Here is a 20741-nt window from a genome sequence, read left to right as displayed (position 1 = left end):
TTTCCCAACTAGCTGAACTCAACAACCGACTTACTCTGTTAACAAAAGAGCAGAGACAATTTCCATTGAATCCAAAGAGGTTTTATGTGCTGGTAGAGTTTAACTAATAAGGAAAATTCAAATAAGAGCAGTCAAAGGAGAAAGCTAAGAACCTGGCGTTGAGAGAAAAGACATTCCAAGGAGGTTGAGAACAAAATAAATTAGGGGGTTGAGAGAGGAACTAAAGGCAGGCAAAGAATAGGACTAATGTAACTGATCACTTCAGGGGCTAGGTCGGCTTTGAAAGGTGACTCATCATGCTACTAGCCCTAGGAAGCAAATCACTTAGATATTAATTCTGTTATTGACAAGTGCCACAGGCCTTCAGGTGAGCCATACTCAGGAGTGGATTCAGAACTTGTGAACCAGAAGTTGACACAACGTGTGGGCCCTTCTTTTTTAAAAATAGAAAAATTGAAAGTAGGCATAGGGTTTTGTAAGAAGCCTGCACAAGTAGGGAGCCCTAGAATTTGAGCTTCTTGGCTTTGTGGCACATCCACCTCTGACCATACTCAGAAGTCTGTGCTTCAAATGATATGCAAGAAAAGGGAGAGGAATGAATAAATGTAACGTATGAGAAACCCCCACATTCACAGAGAAAGAGGAAATTGACAAATATCAGAATATGATTTGAGGAAAGAAAAATAAATATGGCCCAAGTCATTTCTTCCCTACATCCCAGGGCAGGGAGGGGTGGCGATTTTCCAGAGGACTGTCAAATGCCTCAGGAGGAAAACAGAGCACTGCCTCCAAGGGTCCATCCCATATGAAGCTATGAAGTGAGACCGAGGTTGCTCCATGTTTAAAGAATCCACCTGCCAATGCAGGAGATGCAGGTTCAATCCTTGGGTTGGGACATCCCCTGGAGGAAGAAGTGACAATCCACTCCAGTATTCTTGCCTGGAAAATCCCATGGAAAGAGGAGCCTAGCAGGCTACAGTCCATGGGGTCGCAGAGTCAGACATAACTTAGTGGCTGAGCAGGCACACACGAGATTAGTGAGTGGTGGATGGCACAGTAAGATAAGGAACTCTGAAAGGAATGATGAAGAGATGTCAAAACAGGGTTATTGCACAGTCTTGCCTAAGATAAGCCTGTGGGGATCCTCTAAATATAGTTGAAATAATCCCTCAATTACGCATTACAGGATGGAAAGAATGTACTAATTTCTTCTGAGCTAGAAAGAGAGAGATTCTTGAGAATGTCAAAGCCGCCTCTTTGGAAATTCTTGCATCCTTTGGCTTTCATGCTCCTCAGTCACAACTGGGCACAGTGGTCAGAAAGATGTGCAGGAAGCTCTCCTTGAATGGATGGGTGAATGAATGGAAACTGAAGCAGAAGTGAGGTGACAAGTGAGAATACATGAATGATGCATGGGTGAAATATTTACAATAGCACCTGGCACATAGTAAAATCTCAAAAAAGATAAGCCATTGCATCAGTTACTATATTAACCAGCCAAGAATGAGAACCTATTTTTTTCAATAAAATAATACATTGTTGAATATGTGATTCTACTTCTAAAGAATATTTCACTCAAGATATTTAATGCCCATGCCAATTCTTCATTGCTTCTTACAAATGTGACTTTCAAATAACACTTATTGCACAATTTCTCAAGATTTTGTGGGTCAGGAGTCTGGGCATGTCACTCAGGGATACTGAGTTGGCAGGTGAGCCGCTCTGCAGGGTCCACAGTGGCTCCACTCAGACACACTGTGCCTTTGCAAACTTTGAAAGCTGGGGTCAGCAGGAATCATTGAACAGTGTCTACAGTAGGGTGACAGTCTCTCACAAAATGGTTTGGAACTCCCAAAGCAAAACGTTCTGAGAGATTCAGGTCAAAATTCCAAGGCTTCTTATGAGCTAACCTCCAAAGTCCCAGGACATCACTTCCACTTCAATCATTTGGTCAAGTAAGTCACTAAAGCCAGTCCAGATTCAAGGAGAGGAGAATTTGACTTCACTTCTCAATGGAAGATGCAGCAAAAAAATTTACAGTCATCATTACTATACTATATGTTTATACATATTAAATGAAAAATGTTAGAAATTGTCTCAAGACAACTACTCACATGAATTAGAATAGAGTTGACCTTAGTGGGTATTTAGTTTTTAATGGAAGACCTGTTTCTGCCATATCAATGTTTCATATGTATATTTGTTTTGGTGGTCTATGAGCCAGCCAGTAGAAGACCTCCAGGCATTTAAAATTTCAAATCCTGGGCTTCTGCAAAAAGCCTATAAAACAGTCTAGTAGTCTAGTAGTCATCTTGTAAAACCCCAGATGAGTTCTCTTACAAATTTGGTAATAAGACACTTTGTTTCTAAGAGATGAAAAAGGCTCTCCTTGAATTTCCCTACCATCTCTCATCTTTAACCTCTGTATTCCCACAGCGGGAAAAAATGGGACAAAGGGAAGAAAATAATAACTTAAGGGAATTCCCTGGTGGTGCAGTGATTAGGACTCCATGCTTTCACTGCAAAGAGCCTAAGTTCAATCCTTGGTTGGAAAGCTAAGGTCCTGCAAGTCAGGTGGCACAGCCAAGAAAAAATAATGATAATAATTTAAGAACTCCAAGTAAAAGGATGAATTAAAGTTTCTGTGAATTATTACTTATTACAGTTATTAAGCCATCTTTATCCTTATGAATATTTCAATGAAATGATATCTTTTTTCATTTTTATAGTTAGTAAAATTGTCAAATGCCTATTTGATCACATTTGAGTCTCAAAACAACCCTAAGAGATAAATAGGAAAACTACTATCGTTTTTCCTGGTTTGTAGATGAAGAAGACAGTGACTTGACCAAAGTCTCTTGCCTAGTAAAAAGTATATAGTTCAGGTCAGGGGACTTACCTAGTGGTCCAGTGGCTAAGACACTGCTCTCCCAATGCTGGGGTCCCAGGTTCAATCCCTGGTCAGGGAACTAGATCCCACATGTCGCAACTAAGACCCAGCACAGCCAAAAAAATAAATAAAATTTGTTTGTTTGTTTGTTTTAAATAAATGTTTTTAAAAATTTATATAGTTCAGGTCTAGACTTAGATCTTCCAATTCCATACTATGCTTAAATTCCAGGGCTCCTTACTTTCAGCTATGCTGCTGCCTTTGAATAATTTCATACATTTGGGCAAAATAACATTTATCTAACTTCATATAAACACTGATTATTTAAGTCTTCAAGAATAATAACTCTATATTCAAAATTTTTTCTCACTTCTGCATTTTTTATACAGAGTTTTATTTGCTCTTTCTGCAAAAATAACAATTTGTATTCTGTAGAGTGCACACCAAATTTGAATGTCTCAAAATATATGACTTTTTCCTTACCCAGGAATAAATGGTATTCATCATACTTAGCAAGATCATCATGGGTTTCATTTTCAAAGTATTTTGCAAGCATCAGCTAATTAAACCTTCTGTAGTCTCCAGCCTTACAGTTGTTTTAAAAAATTTCTCATTTCCCAGAAAAGTTCTCCACTCTGTCTTATTTACACAAATCAGTACATTTGTTCAGTTCTTAAAATAAGAAGCAAAAGGCTGTGAGATTGTTTTTGATCAGTATGTCGCAAATACAATTAGCTCAGTGAGACAAAAATGCCCCGTGACTAGTCTGAAGGACAAAGAGGAACACAGCAGGGGAACTCGAGGCCTTTTGCCTTCTAGATACTGGTGAAGTGAAGTCAAATCGCTTAGTCGTGTCCGACTCTTTGCAACCCCATGGACCATAGCCTACCAGGCTTCATCCATGGGACTTTCCAAGCAAGAGTACTGGAGTGGGTTGCCATTTCCTTCTCCGGAGGATCTCCCCAACCCAGGGATCAAACCCAGGTCTCCCACATTGTAGGCAGACACTTTACCATCTGAGCCACTAGGGAAGTCCTTTCTAGATACGGGGCTATTCCACAAAGCTCTGTCTTTAAAAATACAACACAGGCATCTGCTTTACAATTAAAACTTAAGGTGCTTTCCTGCTTGGATCATTCTAAATGACATAACCATAGTCTTCCTTTAAATTTTATTTTTAATTTCATGTGGAAATAAACAGAGACCCCTAAAAAATAGTTCCATCCTGGGACACAGTAAAGAATCAGGAACCATGCAAGAAAGGTTGGGGTTGACTCCCCAAAAGCCTGCACAGCTGACCACTGAAGCTGATACAACAAACTCATCCTGTCTTCAAATGTCTTCTCCACAGCTATGCCAAGATTCTCAGCATTCTATAGTTCATTTGAGATAAGGCAAATGTGAAAATAGCTCTTAACTAAGACTAGAAAGACACTGACTTGCAAATTTTATCTCCTACCTATGGATTAGATGTATGTGCAAAACTAGAATTTAAATGTGTGGAATATAAGGCAAGTGATCTGGTTTTACTAAGAGAACTAAATGTGAACATATTCTGGAATTAGGACTCCTGGGCAGCTTGAAATCCACAAGGGGAAGAAGACTTGAAAAGAGGGAGGAGAAAAAGTAAGGAACACTGAAGGCTGATTTCTCTTATACCACACTAAATATAGGGCTTCCCTGATAGCTCAGCTGGTAAAGAATCCACCTGCAATGTTGGAGACCTCAGTTTGATTCCTGGGTTGGAAAAATTCCCTGGAGAAGGGACAGGCTACCCACTTCAGTATTCTTGGGCTTCCTTTGTGGCTCAACTGGTAAAGAATCCACCCACAATGTGGGAGACCTGGGTTTGATCCCTGGGTTGGGAAGATCCCCTGGAGAAGGGAATAGCTACCCACTTCAGTATTCTGGCCTGGAGAATTCCATGGACTCTTTAGTCCATGGGATCTCAAAGAGTCAGATACTACTTGAGCGACTTTCACTTTCACTCTAAATATAAGACATAATGGCTATAATGATACTATTATTATGGGATTTTTTTTCTCTCTCTTGCTGGACCTTTATTGCAGTGCACGAACTCCATAGCTGTGGCTCTGGGACTTAGTTGAGACATATGAGATCTTAGTTCCCCGACCATGGATTAAACCAGGCCCTCTGTATTGGGAGCATGGACTCAGCCCATGGACGTCAGGGAAGTGGTCCCTATAATTATAATCTTGATGACAAGCACCAGACAGAGCAATAGAAATAATACTCATTTACACATGTATGTTTCGAGTTCACAAAGAGCTTCCCCGCCTCAATGGTGCCCTTTGACACTGGATTTGTAATTCCCATTCTGTAGATGAAATTTGGTGAGTTTCAATAATTTGCTCAAAGTAGTATTTAGTACTTGGCAGAGCCAGGGCCCAAAGCCAGACTTTGGATTTCTATTCTGCAGCCTGTTCTGTGAAACCATGAGAGAACCCTGGACTTGGAGTCCAGAGTGCCATGTTCTAGTCCTTACTCACCACTTAAGCCTTTACATGTGTGCTCAGTCACACAGTCGTGTCTGATTCTTTGTGACCCACGGACTGCAGCCCACCAGGTTCCTCTGTCCTTGGGACTCTCCCGACAAGAATACTGGAGTGGGTTGCCATTCCCTTCTCCAGGGAATCTTGCTGATCCAGGGATTGAACCCGGATCTCCAGAATTGCAGGCAAATTCTTTACCATTTGAGACACCAGGGATATATATATAGCCAAATAAGTTAGATAATTCAAGCTTCTGTTTCTTTTTTTTTTTTTTTTTGGTCACACCATGCTGCATGTGGGATGTTCGTTTCCCAACCAATGATGGAAACCATGCCCCCTGCAGTGGAAGTGCAGAGTCCTAACCATTGGACCACCAGGGAATCCCCAAGCTTCTGTTTCTTTATAGTTAAATATTATCTCTTCTCCTTTCCTTATTGGATAAAATGAGACAGTATGCAAGAAAATATTTTACATGCTATGAAATGCTATATAAATGTGAGGAAGGTGTAAATACATCCAACTTAATGAACTGATATTTCTAGGGGCCTCACCTCAACGGATCCCTACAATTAAGCTTTCCTCCCTTTTGTCTGGAAGAACAAAGACTCTCTCCTCTTCTAAGTAGTATCAAAGGCTTCAGTTCAGTTCAGTTGCTCAGTCGTGTCCAACTTTTTGTGACCCCATGGACTGAAGCACGCCAGGCCTCCTTGTCCATCACCAACTCCCGGAGTTCACCCAAATTCATGTCCATTGAGTCGGTGATGCCATCCAACCATCTCATCCTCTGTCGTTACCGAGCAAATATGTATCAAGGGCTTACTGACATTTTATCATCTTACTTAATCTCCATCATCACTTAACAGATAAAGAACTGAGGCTTCAAAAAAGCTCAATAATTTACCCAAGATTAAACAAATTAAGTACTAAAGCCCAGAAAGTCCCCTTTCAGAGCCTATGCTTTTAATCACTGAGCAATACTGCCTTCCCATTGACTGAGGCAGCTTCTCTGTTTTTCCCCCATTTTCATTATCTATTACTGCATAACAATCCACCGCAAAATCAAATGGCTTCAACCCAGTCCCCTTATTTGCACATGACTCCGCAATCCGTCCTGAGCTCACCTGGGTCGTTCCTCTGTTGACTTTGTCTGGAGTCACTCAGGAGGCTTCAGCCAGCTGGGAGCTCTGCTGGGGCTGAACCTCCCACAGGCTCTCATCCTCCAGGTTCTTTTTCATGAGGCCACTTACCGGTCAGCAGTCTGGACTGGCCTCCAGTCCAGGCTTTTTTACATCATGGCAGATGGCTTCCACAGGACGACAAATCCCACCGTGTAAGTGCTTCCCAGGCCTCTGCTGTCATCATACTGGCTGATGTCTCATTGACCAAGGTAGTCACAAGGCCAGGGGCAAAATCGCAGTGTATGTAACCCAGGAGGTGCGGTTCACTGGAGGTCGTCGTGTTTACCACAGCTCCCGTCTTCCCATCTACCTTCTCATTCGTTACTTATGCCTTCCCCTCCGCAGAGAAAATGCTTGGATGACCACGTAGGTGTCTGACTCTTTGTGACCTTATGGACTGTAGCCCCCCAATCTCCTCCATCCATGGGATTCTCCAGGCAAGAATACTGGAGTGGGTAGCCATGCCCTCCTCCAGGGGATCTTCCTGACCCAGGGATCAAACCTGTGACTCTTAAATCTCCTGCATTGGCAGGCAGGTTCTTTACCACTAGTGCCTCCTGAGATATGGATCAGCATATTAGAATACAAATAAACATTTCCTGTGACTGCACTTTCCCCTCTAGCTATCATCTTACTCTCCTTCCTTTCATAGCCAGCTATCTTTTTATTATTATGATGATTGATTGATTGATTTGGCTGCGCTGAGTCTTAGTTGTGATGTGTGGGATCTTCAGTCTTTTTTGTGGCACACAGGATCTTTAGTTGTGGCATGTGAACTCTTAGGGGAGGCATGTGGGATCTAGTTACCTGACCAGGGATCAAACCCCGGCCCCTGCATTGGGAGCAGAATCTTAGCCACTAGACCACCAGGGAAGTCCCTCCCATCACTGAACAGACTTGGGAAGAGAAGTGCATTACCACACATTATATAGTATTTCCACCTACAGATACAACAGGCATAAATACCTTAAGAGAATACGTGGTAAGGTAGTAAAAATAAGTATAAAGGGGTGACTTTTGAGTATTTCTTTTGTTTTAACATAATTAAATTATAAGTGTATATAATTTAATTTTCAATGATGGCTTTGTTTAATAGCCAGCTCACAAAATTCCTGGAAAGTTAGCAACTGGCTTTCATGAATCACGACAAGCTGGATTGTTTTCCATTCTTAAGACCAAAGGCAAAATTTAAGGCTCTGACCATCTCTCATCTTGATATTGCAATTTCCTCCTGGTAAGTCTTTCTACTCATCTGTCCCACACATCATTGTACCAAGGATCCTTTCTAACATTCAGATGTGATTATATCACTCCCCCACTTACAATCAGTCATTGAGGCCCCATAGTTTTTCAGCTGGAATTTAAAATTCCTAGTTTAACACACAAAGACTTGCCTTGTTTGGAGCCTTATCTCCCTCTGCTTCACCCACTAACACCCTAGAAACACAAACCTACACTGTCTTATGACTCTGGACCGTCACCCACGCTGTTTGCATCCTCAGATTGCCCTTCTGTCTTTCATACAGCTAACGAGTACTGACTGATTTTTCAAATCTCAGGTCAAAAACTTCCTCTTCTAAAAGCCTTTTCTATACAGGAGCAGTAGAGTGTAATGGTTAAGAACACAGACACAAAAGCAAATTCCTAGGTGTCAAACATTGGTTCTGCCACTTAGCTGAGTAACCTTGAACATGTTACTTACCCTTAATTTCCTTACTAATAAAATGATGAAAATCAAGTGTTAGCTGGTAGAATCATTTAAAAGATTCAAAGAGTTAGTATGTGCAAAACCCTTAGAACGGTACCTAAAATTTAAGCCCTTAAGACTCAGTAAATGTTAGCAGTGTATGTGTGTGTGTGTGTGTGTGCTAAGTCACTTTAGTCTTGTCTGACTCTGTATAGCCTGCCAGGCTCCTCTGTCCATGGGATTCTCCAGGCAAGAATACTGGAGTCGGGTGCCATTTCCTTCTCTGGGGGATCTTCCCAACCCAGGGATCAAACCCATGTCTCTTATGTCTCTTGCATTGGCAGGTGGGGTCTTTACCACTTAGCGACACCTGGGAAATCAATGTTAGCATTATAACTACCTAATTGTAAATGCTTCTTATCTGTATTTCCACTGCATTATGTATACACTCATCACATTATACTAAATCATTGATTTACTTGATACCCTCCTTTGTAACTCTTCAGACAGGAACAAGGTGGCCCTGTGCTTAGGCAGAGTCTAGTAAGTGCTCAATAAATGGATAAAAGAGTGATTGAGTAATGCAGGCTCTGGCCAACTGCACACATATTTCTTTTTTACTCATTTGGTTTCATTCGATTTGAGAAAGTGAAGGGAATTTGTAAGATCCTGTGATCAAATCAAAGGGAAATGTGTTCTCAAATGTAATTACCTATACATAGTGCTATTAAATGGCAACTCACTCCAGTGTTCTTGCCTGGAGAATCCCAGGGACAGAGGAGCCTGGTGGGCTGCTGTCTATGGGGTCGCACAGAGTCAGACACGACTAAAGCGACTTAGCAGCAGTGCTATTAAAACTAAAATCAGATGGAAATTAGCCTTAAAACCCACAATATTCTTGCTGATTGATTCTGCTTTTGTGTTGCTACCATTTTAAAGAAGAGTGGTTAACAGTCTCTTAGCCCAATTCCATCGTTACTTGTGATGAACGTAGGAAAGACTCCTGGAGTTAAAGGGAGCTTTGGTCAATGTGTGGGCAAAAGGACTTTATATGTTCCACTGGAAAATTCTTCTGACCTCATGGCAAAACTTAGATTATATTATTTTCTGAGGCTCTACACTGTTGTCCAAGAATTGCTATTTGACTTTTACGGAAGATGAAAAAAGCAAAAAGATGAATCAATTACTTCTTAGGCATCAGGCATTTTTACAAATACTATTTCTTCTGCTTTTCTTTCTTTTTAATTGAAGGATAATCACAATACTGTGTTGGTTTCTGACATACGTCAACATGAATCAGCCATAGGTATACACAGTCCCCTCCCCATTGAGCCTCCCTCCCACCTCCTACCAACAATCTTCACAGAACTGAATTAGATGTTGTACTAGGGTTCTCCAGGGTTGGTGGGGCGGATATATATGTTTATGTGTACAGAGAGAATGATTGAGTGTAAGAAATTGGCTCATTCAATTATAGACACTGGTAAAGTTCTGTGATTTGCCTTCGCAAGCTGGAGACCCAGTAAGCATGGTGATTCCGGTTAACTCTGCAGCTCTGGTCTGAAGGCCTGAGCACCAGGGGCCCTGATGAGTATATGTTCCATCCAGAGAGCATCCATCCAGACCAGTGTTCCCGCTCAAACGGTGAGGCTGAGGGAGCAAATTCTCACTTATTCCATCGTTTTGTTCTATGCAGGTCCTCACCAGATTGGATGAAGTCCACCCACACTAAAAGGCAATCAGCTTTATGCAGATGACTGAGTCAAATGCTAATCTCTTCAGAAACACATTCACAGATGCACCTAGAAATAATGTTTAACCAGACACCTGGGCATCCCACAGGCCAGTCAAGTTGTCACATAAAATTAACCATCACATAGCCAACAAAGACCTACTGTATAGCACCGGGAACTCTGCTCAGTGTTATGTGGCAGTGTGGATGGAAGAGAGTTTGGGGAAGAATGGATACATGCATGTATATGGCTGAGTCCCTTTGCTGTCCACCTGAATTTGTCACAACATTGTTAATTGGATATATAACAATACAAAATAAAAAAATTTTTAAATAAAATAAAATTAACCATCACAGGTGTTATCCCCATTTTCAGATGAGGAATCTGAGGCTCAGAGGGTTAAGTAATTTGCCAAAGATTCCGTGGATGGCAAGTGTGGGTTCACGTTCAACCATGTGTGTTTCTAATCCCAAAGAACCATGTTCCTTCTACTAAGCCAGTAGTTCCAAATCAGGTGAGTTTGCCCTCCAGGGTGACTTGGCAATGTCTAGAAATATTGTTGATTGCCATAACGTGTGGGGATTAGGGGACCTGCTACTGACATGTAGTGGGTAGAAGAAGTCAGCAAGGCTGCAAACATCCTACAACACACAGGACAGCCTCCACCACTAAGAATCATCCCGCCCCAAATGGTAATTGTGCCAAGATAGAGACACCCTGTGCTAAACTATACTATTGTATATTTTAACAGTTTTGTAAAACAGTAGAAAAATAATATGCTGATCTAAAACATAAATGATTCAGTTCAGTTCAGTCGCTCAGTTGTGTCTGACTCTCTGCGACCCCATGAATCACAGCATGCCAGGCCTCCCTGTCCATCACCAACTCCCAGAGTCCACCCAAACCCATGTCCATCGAGTCAGTGATGCCATCCAGCCTTCTCATCCTCTGTCATCCCCTTCTCCTCCTGCCCCCAATCTCTCCCAGCATCAGGGTCTTTTCTAATGAGTCAACTCTTCACATGAGGTGGCCAAAGTACTGGAGTTTCAGCTTCAGCATCAGTCCTTCCAATGAACACCCAGGACTAATCTCCTTCAGAATGGACTGGCTGGATCTCCTTGCAGTCCAAGGGACTCTCAAGAGTCTTCTCCAACACCACAGTTCAAAAGCATCAATTCTTCAACGCTCAGCTTTCTTCACATACATGACCACTGGAAAAACCATAGCCTTGACTAGACAGAACTTTGTTGGCAAAGTGATGTCTCTGCTTTTGAATATGCTATCTAGGTTGGTCATAACTTTCCTCCCATGGAGTAAGCGTCTTTTAATTTCATGGCTGCAATCACCGTCTGCAGTGATTTTGGAGCCCAAAAATATAAAGTCTGACACTGTTTCCACTGTTTCCCCATCTATTTCCCATGAAGTGATGGGACCGGAAGCCATGATCTTCATTTTCTGAATATTGAGCTTTAAGCCAACTTTTTCACTCTCCTCTTTCACTTTCATCAAGAGGCTTTTTAGTTCTTCTTCACTTTCTGCCATAAGGGTGGTGTCATCTGCATATCTGAGCTTATTGATATTTCTCCCGGCAATCTTGATTCCACCTTGTGCTTCCTCCAGCCCAGCGTTTCTCATGATGTACTCTGCATATAAGTTAAATAAGCAGGGTGACAACATACAGCCTTGACATACTCCTTTTCCTATTTGGAACCAGTCTGTTGTTCCATGTCCAGTTCTAACTGTTGCTTCCTGACCTGCATATAGGTTTCTCAAGAGGCAGGTCAGATGGTCTGGTATTCCCATCTCTTTCAGAATTTTCCACAGTTTATTGTGATGCACACAGTCAAAGGCTTTGGCATAGTCAATAAGGCAGAAATAGATGTTTTTCTGGAACTCTCTTGCTTTTTCGATGATCCAGCAGATGTTGGCAATTTGATCTCTGGTTCCTCTGCCTTTTCTAAAACCAGCTTGAATATCTGGAAGTTCATGGTTCATGTACTGCTGAAGCCTGGCTTGGAGAATTTCGAGCATTATTCTACTAGCGTGTGAGATGACTAGAGTTCCATAAATTTGATAAATACTGATGGAATGAGTGTGTGAATATTAAACTCTAGATTAAGATTTTAATAGCTTCACCTGCCTTTGAAAATTTGGGAAGAGTAAGTGATGGGTACCTGAGAAATTATTTTTAAAAAGGAGTCAGTTTCTAGATCCAGACAAAAGCAAAATATTGTCCAAGAAAATAAATTTTAAAATGATTCAACACAAGAAATTACTATTTGGCTCAGTTGTGAAGAATATTTACATTGTCATAATGTTAAATAATGATTTAAACAGGAATTGTGATACAGTTACTTTAGGAAGAGGGGGGAAAAGGAGAAGAATATTGTGTATATGTGTCCATGTATGTTGTGTGCATGCGTGTGTGTGTGAAGTGATAGCTGATATAGTATTAAATCAGTTGGATAATGTTTAATATTAATACATTTTTAAATACTCACTTAAGCATTTATTTTAAAATATGAGTAACTAACAGAAGAAACTGCTCCCTTTCCTTAAAACATCAAAGTATTATTTAAGCTCTAGGGATGCATTTATATATAAAACTATGATTGTAAGAAAAATCATCTAAGACAGTCATCTCCCATTTCTAAAACTCTGCACTGAATGCGTGAGTTTCTCCAATACCAAGAAGCAGTTTGTTGAATCCAAACCTAACACACTGTATTACTTCACTTTGTGACTTTTACATTCATTGTGAACACTTACAAACCTTCAGACCAAGATCTGCATACGCCTCCAATTAAGGAAGCACAGTCAACAACAGAGACAAGTTCTGCCAAACACAGCTGGGCCAAAAAATCCAGGAGCAGTCTCACTGGGACACGACTGGGTAAAAACTGCCATGAATCTGTCTTTTCAGACACGTTAATCCACAAAGACAAGTGCCTTTAAACACAAAGGACAGTATCAAGCTCAGTATTTGTTAAGAAGAATATCTTTTAACTTCTTACAAAGAAACTTTTACCCATGACTGTTAATTATCTTCTTGATTTACAGGTCTAGAACAATGAAGACTGTGGTTTTTTTCCTATGCATTTTGGGAACTGCAGGTGCTATTCCGGTAACTGTCCTTTCCTCTGTTGTTACTTAATTCTCTCCCTCCTGACATTCAGTTTAGGAATCCTCCATTAAAAAAAAAAAAATGTTCTTGAGCTTGTGCTATTTACTTAGTAATGTGTTAATCATATCACTTGATTTTATAAAGCCCTAAACTGGTAAGAAATAAACAGATCAAGGACTGCTGCTGCTGCTGCTAAGTCGCTTCAGTCGTGTCCGACTCTGTGCGACCCCATAGACGGCAGCCCACCAGGCTCCCCCATCCCTGGGATTCTCCAGGCAAGAACACTGGAGTGGGTTGCCATTTCTTTCTCCAGTGCATAAAAGTGTGAAGTGAAAGTCAAGTCGCTCAGTCGTGTCTGACTCAGCAACCCCATGGACTGCTGCCCACCAGGTTCCTCCGTCCATGGGATTTTCCAGGCAAAAGTACTGGAGTGGGGTGCCATTGCCTTCTCCAGATCAAGGACAGCCCCAACCAAAAAATAAATAAGTAAATAAAAGTGTTCTTATATAATAGTTTAAAATTCTTTTTTAATTTTAATCATTTTATTTTTCCCATGCAGGGAATGAATGACTAGTAAAAATGAAATAAGGGGACTTCCCTGGTGGTCCAGTGGCTAAGACTCTGAGCTCCCAGTGCAGGGGGCCCAGGTTCGATCCCTGGTCAGGGAGCTAGATCCCACATGCTACAACTAAGACCCAGAGCAGCCAAATAAATAAATAACATTAAAAAAAAAATGAAATAAGGCACTTTTTCAAAATAAATTTCTTCAAGAACTATCAGTCTCTACAAATATAAATATAAGTGAAACTGTTTGCTAACAGTCTATTAGCCCAAAACCAAAGAGAAAAGGAAGAAATAAATTCTCCTGTGGAAGCTCACCACACTCATACGAGCAATCTAATAAATCAGTTTGAGAAATCTTGGCACAAATACCCACACTCTTCAGTAGTAGTTTCTGCAAGATCAATACATCCTGACTGAAAAATTCTGAGTCTATAATAAAAAGAGGAACCAAGAGGTTAGGCACAGGAAAATGATATAAATTAATCAGATCCTCATTTATCCTTGGAGATATGTCCAAGCAAGCATGCTGAAAGCAGACAGGACCAAAACATTCTTTTCTTCACACCCAGATATACTGGCCCCAGCATTCACCCTGTAATAAATCAGCCACACAGAAAGCAGATTGTTTGAGACTGTGTCAGCAGCCTCAAAATATCTGAAAGCTGTCTTTGTTTCTTCGTTTGATTACAGCTTGGCTGATCATTTGGCTATCTCCCAAGAGATCTATATCATCCTTAGTCAAACTAAGGGATTTGTGCCTTTTTCCCTTTTCACCAAATGAAGGAATCAACCTTCTTAAAACAGACAAAGCACTTTATCTCTTGTCCCTTCCCTCCCTCTCTATTGCATCCAAGATTCTGTCCTTGCTTTTTGGATAGCTTCTGGTTGCCATCTGTGTCGGCAGGGATAAACATCATGCCACCCGGACCAATAGTTCTTAGAAAACTGAGTTTGTGACCACCCCTGAGAACCGTGCTTAAGTATCAAGGAGCTACTCCAGCTGGAATTATACATTGTCCTCTGAAATTACAGAAGTGGAATCACTGTTTTCAGCATAGAGGGAAGTTCCCACAGAACCATTGTTTTATTGCCCTTGCAGCTGTCATCACAAATGTAAACAGGCATCAGAAGTGTCTTTGAACCAAATGTTTGAATGGCACGCCTGTCTACAGACATATTCCAGATGTTTCCCTATTAGGAAAACGTGTTTTAATGCAGATTCGGTCCATGGGCAAAAAGCTAAGTATCTTTTCAAATGATGTACCTATGAAAACTATTGTATCATTTTTCCCACCTGCCTGAATTCTCCAGAAATCAGTGGGTTCTGTATGGTTAGGAGATTCCACAGGGATTTCCAGAGGGTACGTTGTTACAAATGTATACATGGACAGAATGATGAAACAGAATTTTGCCTTTGAAAATTCCTGAAAGATAAACTGTCGTGTTCTTCATGCATTTCTTCCAACTTGCTGAGGGGGCGTGGGGGAGGCAGGACACAGACCAGGGGAGCAACTCTCCACAAAGCCAAGATCCTCAGCCACTGCTGCCATCCATCAGGCCAAACTGGCCACCGTTCTTTCTCCACATTCCTCTGAGGGCTTTTCTGGAGGGGTCTTCCCTGGTGGCTCAATCAGTAAAGAATCTGCCTGCAATGCAGGAGACCTGGGTTTGATCCCATGGTCTGGAAGATCCCCTGGAAAAGGGAATGGCAACCACTCCAGTATTCTTGCTGAGAAAATCCCATGGACAGAGGGGCCTGGTGGGCTACAGTCCATGGGGTCGCAAGAGTTGGACATGACTTTGCAACTAAATCACCAGCACCAGGCGTTTAAGACTTTGCCTTCCACTGCAGGGGGTACAGGCTCAATTCCTGGTCAGGGTGCTAAGAACTCACATGCCTTGCGGCCAAAAAACCAAAACACAAAACAGAAGCAACATTGTAACAAATTTAATAGAGACTTTAAAAACTGGTCCACATAAAAGATCTTCTTAAGAAAGTTTCTCTGGATACTTTATTTAGATCATTCCTTTTAGTTGAAAAGATAATAAGCAAGAGAGGAAGCCACATCTTAGAAAACCTCATACACTATATATTTCTTTATATTATACAATCAACAATACAGGACTTGCTAATGGAGTAGACGAGTCAATCCAAATAAAATCTGAGTTTGGGACCTGCCTGACATCTGAGTGTCCACAATATCTCTCTAATAAAGATCTGTGATAAATACCTGCCTAAGATACCAGACAGTTCATATTATTACCACTGTAGGATATTACTACTGGCTATAGTAATTTTTCACTTGGATTATCCCTTTAAAATACAGAAAATGTGTTATATACTTAGCCTTATCTTGATATTTCTTCTCCTTGCACCTTTAGAGATGAGAAAGTAGAGACGAACAATTTGTCAAACCACCGACAGATAGTAAATAGCACAGTCGAAACTTGAAGCAAGGTCGCTTGGCTCTACGTCCAGTTGTTTGACTTTCCCATCAAGCCTCACTGCCCACCTCTTCATCTATGCCTCCAGTCTTGCTAGAAATAGAACCATTCCTCTAGAGGAACCAATATTCAATAGCTATTCAACCCTACTAGACCTGGTGTCCTGTTTCATATAGTTTATTAATTAGTTCAAGATTCAATTATTTTTTACTATTATACATGATTTCTCAATGGATACAAGACTGATAGTGTTAGGAAATATATATAAATACAAAATAAAAGACATAACTTTTTCTGCTAATTATCAGTGAGCACTTGTAAATTAACTTAAGAAAATGTTCAATGCAATGATAACCTATGATTAATCTGACTTCAATCTGACTTTATGCTAAAGAGTTTTCAAAATCATGAAGTTTAAATGCTTTGTAAAAGTTTGAAATAATTCCAAAAATGATTTTGGAAATAATTTGAAAATAATTCCAAAAGTTGCTATTCTTAAGATCATTGTGCCCTGTTTTCCCCTAGTCTCTGCAATATAACTTCTTTAATCATGACTGGGATTTTGTTATCACTTAAGATTATATTCTGACTTTTGCTTATATCTTTAAAAATTCTAGAGAGTATCTTTTTGCTGATGTTACAAATGAAATATATTACCACTAACAATGATGACAAGAAAAAATAACTAGAAATTGTAAGCATTAACATCTAGGCATGAATAACACAAGTCAGTTTTTAATTTTTTTTTCAGACACAAGCAAGGTTCCTATCTGATCATTCCAATCCAACTGCTGACTCCTTGAGTTTCTTCCAAGAGGCTGAAACATCTGAGCACACTGCAATCCCTCTTGTAGAGGTTGAAGATGCAGAAAATGAAAAGGAAACTGCAACATCCATAGAAGACCATTCCCATCATAAGGTAAAAGGAATACAGATGTACTAGGACAATTTTTTAAGTCTCCAAAGGCCTCAATTTTAAAGCATGGTTAAACAGACTACCTTATTCACTCTAAGTTTAATTTTTTTAAGGTGATGATCATAGAAATACATGTGTATGTATGACTGACTCCCTTTGCTGTCCACCTGAAACTATCCCAACATTGTTCATTGGCTGTACACCAATATAAAATGAAAAGTTTTTTTAAAAAAGATAATGATCGTATCAACTGCTTCCAATCTCTAAAAGAATTGTGAGGATTAATGAGTTTTACTTCTTGGGCTGAAGTGGTACATAATTCTTATATTTCACAAAATTCAAATTCAGGTTAAACTCATAGTTGTTGAATGTGAAAAACATCATAAATAAGTTTATAAGACATTGTTTGAAGAAAAAGAATAATGACTATTCAGTGTTGCTTATGAATTGCAAATATGATGTAGATTAACATTATCATTTGTTTCAAGAATAAACTTTTTTCTTTTCAGCCTGAAAAATCTTCATTGCTAAAGTCAGAGGAGGAAAACCATGATCAGTCAGCAGATCAGGAAGAGAGTTATAACCAAAATCTGGGATTACAGGACCAAGAGAAAACTGAAAGTGACTTAACTGAGAATTTGGAGTATTCACCAACTGAAGGCACATTGGACCTAAAAGAAGACATGAGTGAACCTCAAAAGGAGAAACTTCCAGAGAGCTTCCTTTCTCATGATGTTAGTTCCATTGTAGATTCTAACCAACAAGAAAGCATCACAAAGACAGAGGAAAACCAAAAACAACCTGTAGATGACTCCCATCCTCAGTTGAACAGTCAAGACCTACGTGATCAAGGAAACCAAGATCAGGACACAAATGGAGAAGAGGAAGGAGAGAAAGAGCCAGGTGAAGTGGGTACCCACAATGATGAAGAAGAACGGGAGACAGAGCTTCCCAAGGAGCCTTCTAACAACAAGCAGGAAGAAGACAGTACCCAATCAGATGCTGTTTTGGAAGAGTCCTATCAACCAACTCAAGAAAGCAAGATGCAGAAAGAGGAACTTGAACACGGTAGCCGAGAACAAGAAGAGGAAAACACCAATGCAGAAATGGAGGAAGAAACTGCATCAAAAATCGACAAGCCCAGTCAAGATACTGAATGGCAGAGCCAAGAAGGAAAGCCTGGCCCTGAAGTTATCAGCAACCACGAGGAGATGGATAAAAAGACCCTTTCTGAACCTCTATTGGTGGAGCCTACTGATGATGTTAACGAGGTGGCCATAAATCATGGGGCTAAGGATGACAGTGATGATGGCCCCGGATACAATGAAAGTGAGGACGACTTCACCCCAAGTGAGGAGTTCCTGAGTAATGAAAGAGCTCAGTCCATGTACTATCACTTGGAATATGAGGAGCAAATAGAAAATGCACTGAAGAATGAGAACGTAGATTCCAGTGAAACTGTAGAAAACCAACAGGTGAGATTATTTTCAATGATGCTTGTCTGATAAAGCGGTTAGCTTTATCAACAACAACAAAAAAATAGCCATGACCTTTCTCTGTGTTCTTGCAATCTCTTGTGTTTATCTCTCAGTACCTTAGTAAAATATTTGATAATTATGTATTTTTCTCTGCATCTCCATCGTTAGCCTGAAAATACCTGTTTTATTTGGGTTCCCCTAGAAGCAGACCCTGGATTTTAGTGCAGTGTGTTTGAGAGGTACAGGGACAAAGAGGAGTGGAGAAGGGATTCAGGAAAGAAAAGGAAGGTAATCAGTGATACATCAGTAAAACCATGTAAAGCAGGTTTCTCTGAATTATCGAATTTGGAGAGTGAAGGAGCTATGGCTTTTACATAAGCTGAGAGCTACTAGGAGAGGTGTCAATTTCCAAGTATTTCCCATCTATCCTTGAGAAGGCCTTCTAGAGTATCATGGTTTTCCAGGCACCGAGGCGCAGATACTGGCAGCAGAAAGTTCCTGGTGCTAACTAGAAAGGTAAATTCTAACAGATATGAGGATGGGAGATGTGACAACAGCTGCTCTCATGCCTTGAGAGCAGACACCAGCTTAGTCAGGCTGAATCACCAATATCTTGCAAAATGCCTCTAACATAATAGATCCAGCAATGTTTGTTGACTTAGCTTATAGGCAACGAACAAAGACTTCAGCCACAACTTTATTCAGCAGACATGCACCAAAATGATAATCAGGGAACAGCAACAGGATGGGGGAAAGGAAGAAACACATTGTTATTTGGTTGTTTAATCATTTGGAGCTTTCAAGCAAAACCCTGGCAGGAACCTACCAGAAGAACCTGATATAGCTTTTTGGTAGCAAGGTGGACAGTCATTTTGATTCCTGAGAACTCTGCTGCCATTCTAAGGTAGGAGTTTTCTTACATTTGAGAAACCTGCTAAAAAACTTTTCCCAACAGCTTCATAGAGATTACTGACGTAATCGTGTCTTAAGAGGATCGCATGGTAATACCACATTTCTACTGTCTTCCCAAACCAAACGGGGAGATTCCAACTTTGCTTCTGGTGTTGGTTCCAACTTTTACTGGGCAAACCCAGACATACACCACTGAGCCCAGTTAATAAAGATAACAAATCCTGTTTTCAAAGGGCTACTGTCTCTTTCCACCACTGTGGCTCATGTCTCCCTCTGAGATCTAAAATGATTGGGATAGGGACTTCCCTGGTGTCCAGTGGTTAACACTGTGCTGCCAATGCAAGGGGCATGGGTTCAATTCCTGGTCAGAGAAGTAAGATCTCATATGCCATGCAGTGTGGCCAAGAAAAAAATTTTTTAATAATAATTGAAGTAAAATAAAATGATTGAGGTATGAAAAGATCTGTGAAGGGACGCACAGTGAAACTATAAATAATGGCACAGCTTTCCTCTAAACATAATTCCACTTCTGCTTTTGTTATTATACAGGCCAAGAAAGCAGAGAGCTCACTGAAAGAAGATGAGCATTCAACTGAAGGCAACACGAGGGTGCACAGTGTCGGTGAGAATGGGCTAAGCCCACTGTCTGTGACTGTATCAGGGGAGAGATGGAATGGGCCATGCTGGGCTATCCCCACCTCTTCATCAGAATTTTTCCTCTCCCAATTCCTCCCCTGGGAAATACTCCCATAAATTGCTAACATTCTCCTGTGCACATCTGATAGACAACTATGGTTAACTGTGTTTACAGACTGGAAGTCCAGTTGCAATATTACTGGTAGAATTCTTTTTCTCAAAATCATTTTGCTTTGAAAAAGCATTAATTCTGCCTTATTTACACTCAAACCCATAACTTAAGAATTTAGATTCCATATTTAATTAAGACCTAATATCAATCTTCGGAGAAGGCAATTGCACCCCACTCCAGTACTCTTGCCTGGAAAATCCCATGGACAGAGGAGCCTGGTGGGCTGCAGTCCATGGGGTTGCTAAGAGTCGGACACAACTGAACGACTTCACTTTCACTTTTCACTTTCATGCCTTGGAGAAGGAAATGGCAACCCACTCCAGTGTTCTTGCCTGGAGAATCCCAGGGATAGGGGAGCCTGGTGGGCTGCCATCTATGGGGTCACACAGAGTCAGACACGACTGAAGCGACTTAGCAGCAATATCAATCTTTGAGTTTCCCTGGTGGCTCAGATGGTAAAGAATCAGCCTGCAATGTAGAAGACCTGGGTTTG

General features: G+C 40.7%; 1 protein-coding gene across 1 annotated transcript in view; it reads left to right on the top strand.

Moving 5' to 3' along the window:
* The window catches only part of SPARCL1 (SPARC like 1), a 52235-nt gene that overhangs the window by 16690 nt on the left and 14804 nt on the right, over positions 1-20741 (top strand). Inside the window, exons 2-5 of the mRNA XM_061420765.1 lie at positions 13062-13125; positions 16886-17053; positions 17560-18525; positions 19990-20062. Coding sequence (XP_061276749.1) covers positions 13072-13125; positions 16886-17053; positions 17560-18525; positions 19990-20062 — 1261 coding nt within the window. The 5' untranslated portion in view covers positions 13062-13071. The remainder of the gene's footprint in view (positions 1-13061; positions 13126-16885; positions 17054-17559; positions 18526-19989; positions 20063-20741) is intronic.

Source organism: Bos javanicus, chromosome 6 (genome assembly GCF_032452875.1).
Source record: "Bos javanicus breed banteng chromosome 6, ARS-OSU_banteng_1.0, whole genome shotgun sequence".
Lineage (NCBI taxonomy): Eukaryota > Metazoa > Chordata > Mammalia > Artiodactyla > Bovidae > Bos > Bos javanicus.
Note: the sequence above shows the minus strand (reverse complement) of the source record. Positions and strands in the feature narration are given on the sequence as shown.